The following is a 13,213-nucleotide window of genomic DNA, read 5'->3' as shown; positions in this document are numbered from 1 at the left end:
ATGTACTTACATCTGTAGCTCTAATAGTAGGACAGGCTTAGGGACCACGGTAGCCGTACTCGTCGTACTCGTCGAAGAGTTTGGCGTGAAACCTAATTCATACATCAGTCCGCTGAGTTTCTCGCTGGACCTTCTCGGCGAATCGAGAATACCGATTCGCCAAGTAGCTGCTCTTAAGCCGTTTTGTCTTATTCGGAGGCGCTCGGGCATCAGTTGGCAAATCCCGCCACTCTCCGCTGAGATACTTGTCCTGGTAAAAATTGAAAGGCTTGTGGGCCACCAATAACTCTGCTAAAAAAAGTTTGTTCTTAATTTAAATCCAATTTATTTGCATTTGTGTTTAAAGGATTTTTGTATTGTTCCAACAACATTATCCGATTCGTGGTTTTTTTTTCAAAACAAACATTTGCCCATCGGGCTATTGAAGACTTGATGAAAATCATGTGTATTTATTCGAATAACACAGAATATAGCCTCCTAATAAGACAAGTAAACAGTACAGAGTTTGCTATACGAGTATAGTTTCTAAGTCAATCGATTTAAATGCGCGCGCATCTATCATCGCCGTTATTCAGTGCGTGAAAAAATTCTGCTGTTTCATACGTGAGGTTATGTTTTACAGTTTTTCAAATTATAATATACGTGTTTGCGCTAATATATAATATAATTTAAAAAAAAAGTCTAGCAGAAATAATAAAGCGGCGTCGAATGATGATCCTAAAGTAATTCGAAGACTGAAAAAAAAACATCTTCGATTTTCCATTAACCAGCTTTCGTAAGGTATGGATTTTTAAATATGATATTTTATTTCTGTATTTAAAGGTAATTTTTCTAATTTTTTTTACTAGATATAACACATACATAAAATTATGAGGTTTTGTTTTTTAAATAGTTTTTTAATTTATCGCAATTGAAGAATTACTACTAGAAAATAGGTGGTAGGTACTATTACTACGAATATTATTGCAACTTTTCAATTTAATATTAATTTTTCTTTGCACACGATAGTTGTGTTGGACGTCTGGTCAATCGTCAATAACCCATTGCATTGAAGCTAGGAGTAATAATAAAAATATAATCTATATATATAAAAATGAATTGCTGTTCTTTAGTCTCGCTAAAACTCGAGAACGGCTGGACCGATTTGGCTAATTTTGGTCTTGAATTATTTGTGGAAGTCCAGAGAAGGTTTAAAAGGTAGATAAATATGAGAATACTCAGAATTAAATAAAACTAACAATTTTGTTTTCCCTTTGATGTGTCCCCCGTCGGACGGATTCCTTTTGTTTGTTTTAAGTTTATTTTATACAAAAATTTAGGTATTTTATGTATCGATTAAGGCACTACGAAGTCTGCCGGGTCAGCTACTACGAAATAAATTTAAAATCACTTCTTCAATTAGCTTAAGTTTCGTATATTTTAAACACCGATCCCTATTATTCAACTCACTTGTTGCCAACAGGACAGTAAGAACTTATGAATATATTAGCATCGCGTACAATAAGACTCGGAAATTCAAAACGAAAAGTTCTTTGATATATCGCACATACGGTGCTACAATGTCACTTAAGCGATTCTTCTTAAAACTGAACTGAGTTTCAGAAAATCCATTTTTTAATAGTTAGTTGGTGGTAGGACCTCTTGTTAGTCCGCGCGGGTAGGTACTACCACCCTGCCTATTTCTGCCGTGAAGCAGTAATGCGTTTCGGTTTGAAGCCGTTGTAACTATACTGAGACCTTAGAACTTATTCTAGGTGGGTGGCGTATTTGCGTTGTAGATCTCTATGGGCTCCAGTAACCACTTAACACCAGGTGGGCTGCGAGCTCGTCCACCCACATAAGCAAAAAAAAACCGCTTCTGTTTATGTTACAGTTAAACAAATGAGTGTTCGTGAGTGTTCACCGTTATTAAAGTCATCAGCAAAGCCAAAGACACGGCCAAGCCCCTACTACTGCAATATGTAATTGCAATTACATTTTCGTAATACATAATAAACATTTTCCATATAACTTTGAACATAATACCTTTTTTTTTATTGCTTAGATGGGTTTACGAGCTCACAGCCCACCTGGTGTTAAGTGGTTACTGGAGCCCATGGACATCTACAACGTAAATGCGCCACCCACCTTGAGATATAAGTTCTAAGATCTCAGTATAGTTACAACGGCTGCCCCACCCTTTAAACCGAAACGCATTACTGCTTCACGGCAGAAATAGGCCGGGCGGTGGTACCTACCCGCGCGGACTCACAAGTGGTTCTAGCACCACCTGTATTAAACGTCTGTTATTTCACACAAAAAAAATCTAATCTTCGCTTCGGTCGAGGGATTCTGACGTCACGTTCAGTTAATTTAATTTTTTCATTTCTCTTTGATGAGGCAGCCTTTTGTAATTCTCATTCGTTTATCAGTCAGCAAATAATATCAGAAGCCAATTACCATAGATGGCGTGAACAATACGTAGATATCTGTATGACAATTAAATTACGTTAATTGCTCGGAAAAAATTCCACGAATATTTTCTTTATTAGACAAGTTAGTAAAAAATATTTAGCTACTATTATTAAATGTCTACTTATTGTTCGAACTAAAGATTTAGGATTGCCCGTTTGTGATAAGATCTTTAGGAATGTTTAATAATCTTCTTCACTACCTAATCTGTACTAATATTTTTTTTTTATTGCCTAGATTTGTGGACGAGCTCACAGCCCACTTGGTGTTAAGTGGTTACTGGAACCCATAGACATCTACAACGTAAATGCGCCACACACCTTGAGATATAAGTTCTAAGGTCTCAGTATAGTTACAACGGCTGCCCCACCCTTCAAACCGAAACGCATTATTGGTTCACGGCAGAAATAGGCGGGGCGGTGGTACATACCCGTGCGGGCTCACAAGAGGGTCTACCACCAGTAATTACGCAAATTATAATTTTGCGGATTTGATTTTTATTACACGATGTTATTCCTTCACCGTGGAAGTAAATCGTGAACAATTGTTAAGTACGTATTTCATTAGAAAAATTGGTACCCGCCTGCGGGATTCGAACACCGTTGCATCGCTATATACGAATGCACCGGACGTCTTATCCTTTAGGCCACGACGACTTATAAAATAGGTTGTGTAGTGGCCATGCATGGGTTGGTTCCATCGTCCTACGTACTTCGGCCACTAAGTAATCATGGTCATCAGGGCGGGGACCGAGAAAATTATCATTTCAATGGAGCACTTAAATATAATAGGGATGTTGTAGGCATTAACAGTCGTCTGGTGGGGTGGTAAGTGACATGGTCACTACACAAGGGGGTCGCGGGTTCGAATCCCGCCAAGGGAAGATATTTGTATGATAAATATAAAATGTCTTTTCCAGGGTTATGGATGTATATTAAATATATGTATGTGTATAATAAAAATCTTACATTTATTTCCGTTATCTGGTACCTGTAACACAAGTTCTTTACGAACTTAGCACGGGACCAGTTAACGTGGCGTGATTGTTAGTAAATATTTATTTATTACTAGCTGACCCGGCAGACTTTGTAGTGCCTCAATCGATAAATAAAAGATCTCAACTTTTGTATAAAATAAACTTAAAACAAACAAAAGGAATCCGTCCGACGGGGGACACATCAAAGGGAAAACAACATTGTTATTTTTATTAAATTCCGAGCATTTTCATATTTATCTACCTTTTAAACCTTCTCTGGACTTCCACAAATAATAATAATTCAAGAACAAAATTAGTCAAATGGGTCCAGCCGTTCTCAAGTTTTAGTGAGACTAACGAACAGCAATTCATTTTTATATACATATATAGATAGATTATTTATTTATTTATTTATTAAGCGTCTCGAAAGGGCCGATCGATTGCCCATATAAGTTAATGGAAGAACGTCTTATGTTCCAGTTTGAATCTACGAAATGTGGACGGTCTGCATACCGGGATGGAGCGCGGCGATTGCGGCCGGCGCCATACTTCTGTACGGCACCCTGGATGTAGCGTACTTTGCCCGGATGATGTACACCGTGGCTAAAGCGCGCTACTTCAAGAAGAAATGTTGTATACTAGACACCACTGAGGTCCAATGTAAGTTTGTTTTTATCGTTTGCTAAGGAGCTGTGAGAGCTAATTTTTTTTATTTTTTTTTTTCTGCAGAGAAATCCTCATGGACTACCTCCGCCTGGGGAAAGGCGGAGGGGCGTGCCGGACTCCTACCGGCTAAAACCACCCCGGTGTCCACCCACACGTGCGCGCAGGGCCGCGGGAATCCAAATTCTTCCGCAGCCCCACACCAGTGCTGGCACGGTCTGTCCAGGCCTCGTCTCCTGCACGGGGTAGTGAGGCGTTCAGCTACTCCGTGCACCGCCTCAGAGACACGCGCCGACACCCGCACGCGCCTCCGTCTCAGGTCCATCGAATAGGGAGCGAGGGCTTTCCCAAGTCCCTCGCCCCTGGACCCATTCATGGGGGGCGGAAAAGGGCGTTGTCCGCCCTTCTCCTGCGCCCGGTGCGCCTTCTGCGGCCGGGGAAGGGAGTCGAGATCTCCCTCTCCCGTTCCGCAATTTCCTTCTGCGACATCACGTCCTCGCAGAAGGACACCACGGCGTCCCACGACTCTGCGCTGCCGACCATCCTCCGCACTACGGCCGGCAGCGACAGATCGCTTCCTACTTCATTTGTGAGGACACGGCGCTGCTCCTCCCAAGCTACACACTCGGCGAGCGTGTGTTGCGCCGTGTCCTCCCCGCAGTGGACGCAATGGTGGCACCGAGCGCCCGGCTCCCTGTCTATGCGGCACAGGTACTTGCCGAAGCAACCGTGCCCCGACAGCACCTGTGTCACCCTAAAAGACAGGGAGCCGTGCCTTCTCCCGAGTCAGTCGTCGAGTATTGGCCGGATCGCCTCGACGGTTGCGAGGCCGGCGGTAGGGCGCAGAAGCCTTTGCCGCCATTTCGCCACCAAGGCCAGACGGAGCTCCTCTCGGCGCAGCGCGATCTTCCGCTGCATCAGCCTCGAGCCCCGTGCCCGCTCTTCCTCGCGCCATCGATATAATGACGCGAGTACTTTCGCCTCTAGGCCCCAGGGCGGGGATCCGGCCAGGACGCAAGCCGCCTCGTAGGAAATCGTGCGGTACCCGCGGACGACTCTGACGGCCATCACCCTCTGCGGCTTACGCAGAATGGCGAGAGTGCTGGCCGTCATGTCCATCGCCCACACAGGGGCCCCATACAGAGCCATGGACCGCACGATTCCCACGTACAACCGCCTACAGGCGGCGCTCGGGCCCCCCAAATTGGGAAGCAACGTTGAAAGCGCGCCCGCTGCACCCATCAGCTTGGGCACCAGCCGCCAGAAGTGTGGCCCGAATTCCCATCGGCTGTCGAGCACCAATCCCAGATACTTCATGGTGGACTCGACAGCTATCCGGGTCCCACTTACGACGATGTGTGATCCCGGCGCCGGCGCACGTCGGGGGCCATGAAACACCATAGCCTCCGATTTGTTTAGGGCCACCTCCAGGCCCAGGCGCCGGATGCGGTTCAGCACCAGTGACACCGCAGCCGTGGCTATCAACGTCGCTTCCTTGTGCGAGCTCCCCCGGGCAGTGACAAGCGTGTCGTCCGCATAACACGTCAAGTTGGCGCCCGACGGGAGCTCGCTTCTCAGCACCCAGTCGTAGCCGATGTTCCACAGGAACGGTCCCAAGACCGATCCCTGTGAAACACCGCACGACATGAGGTGCCGACCGGCACCGTCACGTCCCCGATAAGTGACGCATCTACCCTCCAGATAAGCCCCTACCGTGCGGCGGAGGTAGGGAGGCACGCGATGATATTTCAGAGCCTCCCGAATACAACTCCAGGGTAGGGTGTTGAAAGCGTTGGAGATGTCTAAAGACACCGCCAGTACCACCCCACCCCGGGACACCGTCTCCTCCGCCAGGGCCCTCACGCGCATGATAGCGTCTATGGTGGAGCGCCCCCGACGAAAACCAAATTGGTTGTCATTCAGGTCCGGCCCCTCCCTGCACAAGTGGCTGACGAGGCGATCTGCGATAATGCGCTAAAAAGTTTGCCCGCCTCATCGACCAGGACTATGGGTCGATACGCGGACGGCGAGTCCGCGGGGCGCCCCTCCTTCCTGAGCAGGACCTGCTTCCCCTCCTTCCATACACTGGGAAACTGACCCTGCTCGAGACATGCCGTGAAGAGCCCCCTCAGCTGGGGCTCTAGCTCCTTCAGAGCCAGGACGAGAGCTCGACCAGGAACTCCGTCGGGTCCCGGCGCTGTGTTCTTAGACCGGAGTTGCGACACGGCTGCTCTCATCTCTGCTTGCGTCACCTCGGGGACATCGGTGCTTTCCTCTTCTCGAGAGTCTGTAGCTGAGGGTGAAGCCATCGCCGGGGAAACGTATTCCGCTCGCTCAGGGAAGAGGGTCGATGAGAGCTCAATAGCGCAACTTATTGAAGAATTTTACTGCTATAGATAAAGCCCACTAAGTTTCTGCCCGGATCTTCTCAGTGGGTCGTGATTCCGATAGGGTGGTAGATTCTGCGAAGCACCGCTCTTGCTAGGACTAGTGTTACCAAATTTTCTCAGGTTGACCCCTTCAGCTCGCCTATCCGTCCGGGCGTACCCGGATTAGGCTACCAACGAATATGTAGGGGAAAAGAGTTTGTTATTTGAAGCACTAGAGTGTTTTATACCGGATAAAGAGAAAAGTATGCAGGGAAGATTCTAAGTAAAATGGCCCGTTAAACCGCCGCCTAGGATTTTCTTCCAAACTAAAACGATATATATGTCAGCTGTAAGTAAAATGTAGTTGGCGCCATTGAGATTTTGCCGGATTTCATCTAAACTATGATAGCTAACGTATGATCTATATTTAATGCTACAATGTACCTTAACAATATAGGAAGAAGGAATCTCAGAAAATTGGATCTTAGAATATTAGATATTCCCTGTCCAAGCATCTAGTAAACAGAACAAAAGATGACAACTCAAGCAAAGCATGTCTCATGAACTTTCTTTTGACACAACACCTAATTAACTTCTTCTTCTTGACCTTGTCTCAAATTATGTAAGTTCATCGAAGCATGTCCTCTTATTATGTTGTATACGGATTTAGAACGAGTTTTACAATCGACCGCCTTACTGGTATCATCCCTACTTGGGTAATCTAGAATGGGTAATATATTATGTACCCATTGAATCATGCCTTCTATTTCGATTTCTTCTTTAGATCATTCTTTTACTTCAGCCGTTTCTTGGTTCTATGATTTGTATCTAATCACTTGAATTAAAAGTTTAGATTTTCAATACCAAAAAGGTAAAAAGATCACAGTTTATTAGTTTTTAAATATTTTAACCTAATTAACACTGGACGTGATTTGAAGAATACCTTTATTCAACTCCTAGTATTAAGATAGGCTGGTTACGGCCTTAAAGGAACACTCCAGGTTTCACGTTACGATGCCGCATCCCTTCGTAATATGGGTCAAAGTCTCTATTACTTTGGCACATCTTGGCAGTATCTTACCATTTAGACTAGAACGCTGAAGGCCCCTGTATAAAATTGTATGCAAAAATTGTATCTTATGTGCCTCTTTCTAGCTTGGTGTCTTCTCACTGATATCGATACTCTGCTGTACCACATGAATAATGCTCGTTATCTCCGCGAATTGGACTTTGCTCGAGCTGACTTCTACGAGCGGACCGGGCTCTATGCGAACATCAAAGCGGCTGGAGGCGCGGTCGTCCAGGGTGCCGCCACAATAAGATACAGGCGCTACTTGAAGCCCTTCACCAGGTTTACCATAACGTCCAAGGTATTGATCAACCTTATAACTGTTTTCGTATTCAAAACTATGCAACCATTTTTTTTACCAAAGAGAGATTGTCAGGAATGATTAGCGTTTGATATATAAGCAATATATAAGCATATATATATATTGATAAAAGTCGCAGTGGAAACACGTCAGAAGGCAGGATATATATTTTTTTCTCTGTATACTAACTTTGGTGACTACGCTTAAGTTATGTAGGATTTTTGAAGTGATAGTTAGAGGTTTTGCTGTACTTAACTGATAATAAAGTAGGGAAAGAACTAATTGTTTCTAAAAATGTGTTTATTATGTTGATACTAGTCAGGATATTGGAGTAAATTTAAAATATAATTAATGTGACCCTTGGTGCAAGTGCAAATTTTCAAGTTAGGACGTTTTGAAGCCAGTGAAAATTTCGTTTAAAGATTCCGTAACATACATACAAAAGCCCACTGAGATTCTACATAGATGAATATTCTCTGTGGGTCGCGATTCCGATCCGGCGGTAGATTTTGCGAAGCACTGTTCATGCTAAATATAAATTAAGCTAATAAAAGCGTGTTAAAAAGACTTTTTTTTTATTGATGCTCAGTGGTTACTGGAGCCCATAGACATATACAGTATAGTTACCACGGCTGCCCCATCTTTCAAATCGAAACTCATTACTGCTTCACGGCAGAAACAGGCAGGTCGGTGGTATCTACCCGTGCGGACTCATAAGAAGTATTTACGCAAATTATAATTTTGGGGGTTGGTTTTTTATTACACGTTGTTATTCCTTCACCGTGAAGGCAATCGTGAACATTTGTTAAGTACGTATTTCATTAGAAAAATTGGTACCCGCCTGCGGGATTCGAACACCGTTCCATTGCTAGATACGAATGCACCGGACGTCTTATCCTTTAGGCTACGACGACTTCAAAACTGTTTGCTTTACCTATTTCTGTTTAGATATATTTTTCGTTCTAGGCTGTCTACTGGGACGACAGGACCTTCTTCATGGAGCACGAATTCGTAGGTCCAGGCGGCTTCGTTCACGCCATCGCCGTCTGCCGTCAAAGGGTCATTGACACTTCTGCTTCTGCTATAGCTGAGTTACTCCTCCAACTGCATTGTGCTGGATCTTGTAGGCCGGCTCCCGGGAAGATACCTCCCGAGGTAACAGTCTTATTGATTTCATTAATTTTCTTCGAAGGCGGGATTGCTCGTTTGTCCTTTTTAAATGCCCTTTTTAAATTTATAGTTGTGATGAAAATTCGATCCATTAACGGTGCTTTTAGGTATCTCAAGCACCGGTCACCGTCCTCGCCGAACCCGTCACTTGCGAAGACGAGTAAATTAACCCACAGACACAGCTCACTGAGTTTCTGGCCGAACCTTCCTCCTTCCTTCCGGGTCGCGTTTCCGATCCGGTGGTAGATTCTGCCAAGCACTGCTCTTGCTAGGGCCAGTGTTAGCCCCGTGAGCTCACCTACTCACCCGATTACGCTGGCATAGCCACTCAAGGCTATCAGCTAAGAAATTAAATGATGTCCCAATAAAATAGTAGGAGCTTACTAGGGGTTTCAGGGAGGAGGAGTCCGAGAATCTAAAGCTTTGGTTAATTTTCCGAAATTTGTGAACCTTCACAGATTTTATTCCAAACATAATTCTGATGAATCAGTAGTTCAACAAAAGAAAACCAGTTTACACGACTTCGCTCCTCACTTTCCTGCCGAAAAGTGAATGAATGAATTATTATGATATTATTACGTTAGAAATTCTTCGTAGTTTTCGCTCCTATAGTCAGTCTGTCAAAACAAAATGCCGTCTCTAATATATACAAGTTTGGTTTCCCTGTGTATTGTATAAGTGTATTTCTTACACATTTACCTACCGCGTTTAATGGTTGGAGGACTAATTCTGTGTGTCAGCTTGGGTAAATACAATTCTACCTGTTTCTGCGGTATGAAGGGATAGTACGTAGCCCTGAAATAATAAAATTGAGTCTTCCAGCTTCTGTATCAAGGTTGTGCACAGTCTCCAGTTACCGATTAAATTGGGTAGGTTTGTGACCTTGTCTATCTATTTAAAGAAAAATTAATTACAAATACATAAAGTTCTTTCCAGTATTTGGTCCTTTGTTTATGACGTCATCATATCTGTGACGTAATCTTACGGTAATTCAATATGTGGAAATTTAGGTGATTATGTAGCATGGAAACGAATACTTTCTAGTGAATCGGCGCAAATGGTTTTTAGAGAATCACGTCAAAGATCTGCTGCATTAAAATACTTAAAAGTGTCATTTCGTGTGGCTCGTAATTATGTGCTCAAAACGATTGAGGACAAAACTCTAAAGATACATTTAATAATTCATTTAGTTTTTAATATAATTAACGGCCGTCTGGTGTAGTGGTAAGTGACATGGTCACTACACAAGGTGGTCGCGGGTTCGAATCCCGCCAAGAGAAGATATTTGTATGATAAATATAAAAATGTATTTTCCAGGGTTATGGATGTATATTAAATATATGTAGGTGCATAATAAAAATATTACATTTATTTCCGTTATCTGGTACCTGTAACACAAGTTCTTTACGAACTTACCACGGGACCAGTTAACGTGGTGTGATTGTTAGTAAATATTTATTATTATTATTATTTATATAATATCAACGTCATCCATATTGGCAAAATGCAGGTTTTAATAAGCTTTTGAACAATAAAATGTATGTATAATGAATAACGTATTATTTATATATACATATATGTATGTATTTTTAGTTGGAGCTTTGGGTGCAGAGCAACGAGCTGAGTTCGGCCAAACTGCGGGCTGTTAATGCCCCACTCCCAACCATCCCTTCCCCGAGTAATATCGGATGCGGTGAGGTCATACCAACAGTGACAACAGAATGAGGCTATCTTACTCACTGCCGCAGTGAACGTGATCGAGCCAAAAAGCACGAGTGAGACGGCTATATGATGTGCCCGCTCTGGCAGTGAAGTACAGTTCAGTTTAGACGCAGCACTCGAGACGTGTGGACGTATATAACATACAACTTATGTAATACGGTATAGCTTGGCTATCGAAGTTTGTGTGATAAAGTATTCCATCACGTTATTGTTATCTACGAAAATATTATTTATTTATTATAATTAATTACTGTAATAATAATCCATATATTGTTTTGTATTATGTAAAATATTGTTCCTGTCCTATATTATGTAAATGTAGACTCTCTGAGGGAGTTCATATAGAGTCCCATCTTTCTTTCGCCGTAAAGTCGTGTTTTATGTAATTAACATCACAGTTGAAACAATATAAATTTTATTGATGTAGCGGCATAAACAATTCTAGCTAATTATATTATATTAGTTATTTAACACATTATAAAATATTTTTGTTTTAAATATTTGGCGGAAAAAAGGTCCCGTGTCACAGACTATATTCTATTTCCCACATCTCGTGCGTTCCGGCTTACGCATCATAAAAAGGTGTGTACTTAAACGCCACATCTCTGATCAGATTTTCTCATAAAATGAATTTTGGTGATAATGCTTAATGTATATTCGCTTAAATGCGATAGATTGATAAAAAACCAACGTAACTTTATACTAATTAATAAATCTCATTTAAGTCACTTCTTCACAATTTTGTGAATTTTTATTTTGACAGTTGACGTGAGATTTTCCTCTAACTTTAGAGTTTGGTTGCAGGAAAAAGCATAGCGTTTTTATTTGATTTTAAATTAAGAATTTATTATTACAGCTATTGAATAGTACGTAGGTAGAGAGTACCCATGAAACAAAATGTGATTAATTTAGCGGAGCTAGAAAATGCTACAAAAATCAATTTTGAAGAATTCAAATCTTCGGTCACACGCCTAGTTCAGGGTGTAAGTGTGGCGAGTCGGTCTAAATAACGAGTATAGATCAATATTATTATTTTAATGACCATGAGCTGACAGATCGACAGATGTGAGACATCATAGTTGGTTGTAATTAATGAAAAACAAGAAAGGAATATGTGATTAATAAATAAAATAAAAATGTAAATGATTCGAAATCATTTTAATTGTTAACAATATCATTTAAAAAACGGAGAGACTGGGGAGCCATGTTGTTTTTAAAATTGATGACGTCATTCTCGTCATTATTATGATTTCCTTCCGTAGTGACAGTAATTGAAACTTTCTTTACCAAACAATACCTTTTATTAAATTTGTAGTTTACAACTATTATATAACAGGAGTTCACTCTTTCGGCTATTCGAGCCGGAATGTGTGACGCGTTTTTTTTTTTATAATCAAATTAAGATGTTAGCCTTGAGAGGCTATTTCAGCTTCACCCTAGTGTGTAGGTGAGCTCTCGTGGCTCACCTTTCGTGGAGGTGTTGCTAACACTGGCCCTAGCAAGAGCCGTGCTTCGCAGAATCTACCACCGGGTCGAAAACGCGACCCACTGAGAAGATCCGGCGAGAAACTCAACATACACTTCACTATTAATGTAAAGGAAAAAAATAATTAAAATGAAAACAACTTTAACGATTTGATCTCTGTCGACTATGTAACTGTACTAAACTAGCTGTATGAATTAAACTGTAAAATAAAACAGTGACAATTAAAAAAAAAAAGCGAAATTAAACCGTAAAATTAGTCTTAATTCTATCTGCGACTCGGGAAATCTGAAGAAATTACTAAGTTTATTATTAAAAATAAATAAACCTAAAAAAAAATGTTTTTTGCGTCACCGTTTCAACCTCAGCTTAGATAAGCTGGACGGGTTTAATCATGTCTGGATTTTTGATCAATTCCTTGGAAATTGTCGATTATTTATGAACATTTTCATAGCAACCCTGTAGTTGTTGATGGAGTACCAATATTTCGTTGCACTTGCTTTTCTATATTTCGAGGCTGGCAACACATTTAACATTTCGATGTTTTAATAGTGTAACCCAAATTGTAAAGTCGACGAAGACTTGCAAATATGTAATCTGTACTGTAATCTAATCTGTACCTTTAAAAACTTCAGAATCATTGTATCAACTGACATTGGTCCTATGAAATATAATGTCTTGATGATTGTAATGGTGGTTTTATTTATGTTCGTTTTAAGCTTTTCAAATTGCCACGGTCATCTTGCGATATGTACAGTTAGTTAGTTAATTATTGGCGATACGTATTATTTTTCTGTTTGTTCAGAACTAAGTTTTCATGGAATGTCATGTTTCATTAATATTTTCACTTCGACACAAAAACCCTCTTATCGTGGCCGCCGCTTATTACTTATCCGATCGCGACGGGGCAACGCAAAGCCGCCGTCGCCCAAAACATGTCTTGTCGGATCCCCCGGATTTACACTCGGTGCTTTTAGGCCTCTGAAGCACCGGTCACCGTCCTAACGAG

General features: G+C 41.9%; 1 protein-coding gene across 1 annotated transcript; it reads left to right on the top strand.

Moving 5' to 3' along the window:
* Nucleotides 1-564: 564 nt before the first annotated feature.
* On the top strand, nt 565-12,877 carry LOC114239590 (protein THEM6). Its single transcript, XM_028169871.2, has 5 exons — nt 565-780; nt 3,908-4,087; nt 7,615-7,829; nt 8,796-8,984; nt 10,593-12,877. Exons 2-5 carry the CDS (start codon nt 3,922-3,924, stop codon nt 10,722-10,724), a joined length of 702 nt encoding a protein of 233 aa, XP_028025672.2. The 5' UTR covers nt 565-780; nt 3,908-3,921; the 3' UTR covers nt 10,725-12,877.
* Nucleotides 12,878-13,213: the final 336 nt, after the last annotated feature.

Source organism: Bombyx mandarina, chromosome A1 (genome assembly GCF_030267445.1).
Source record: "Bombyx mandarina strain Sakado chromosome A1, ASM3026744v2".
In the NCBI taxonomy this organism is placed as follows: domain Eukaryota; kingdom Metazoa; phylum Arthropoda; class Insecta; order Lepidoptera; family Bombycidae; genus Bombyx; species Bombyx mandarina.
This window is presented reverse-complemented; position numbering and strand designations above follow the sequence as displayed.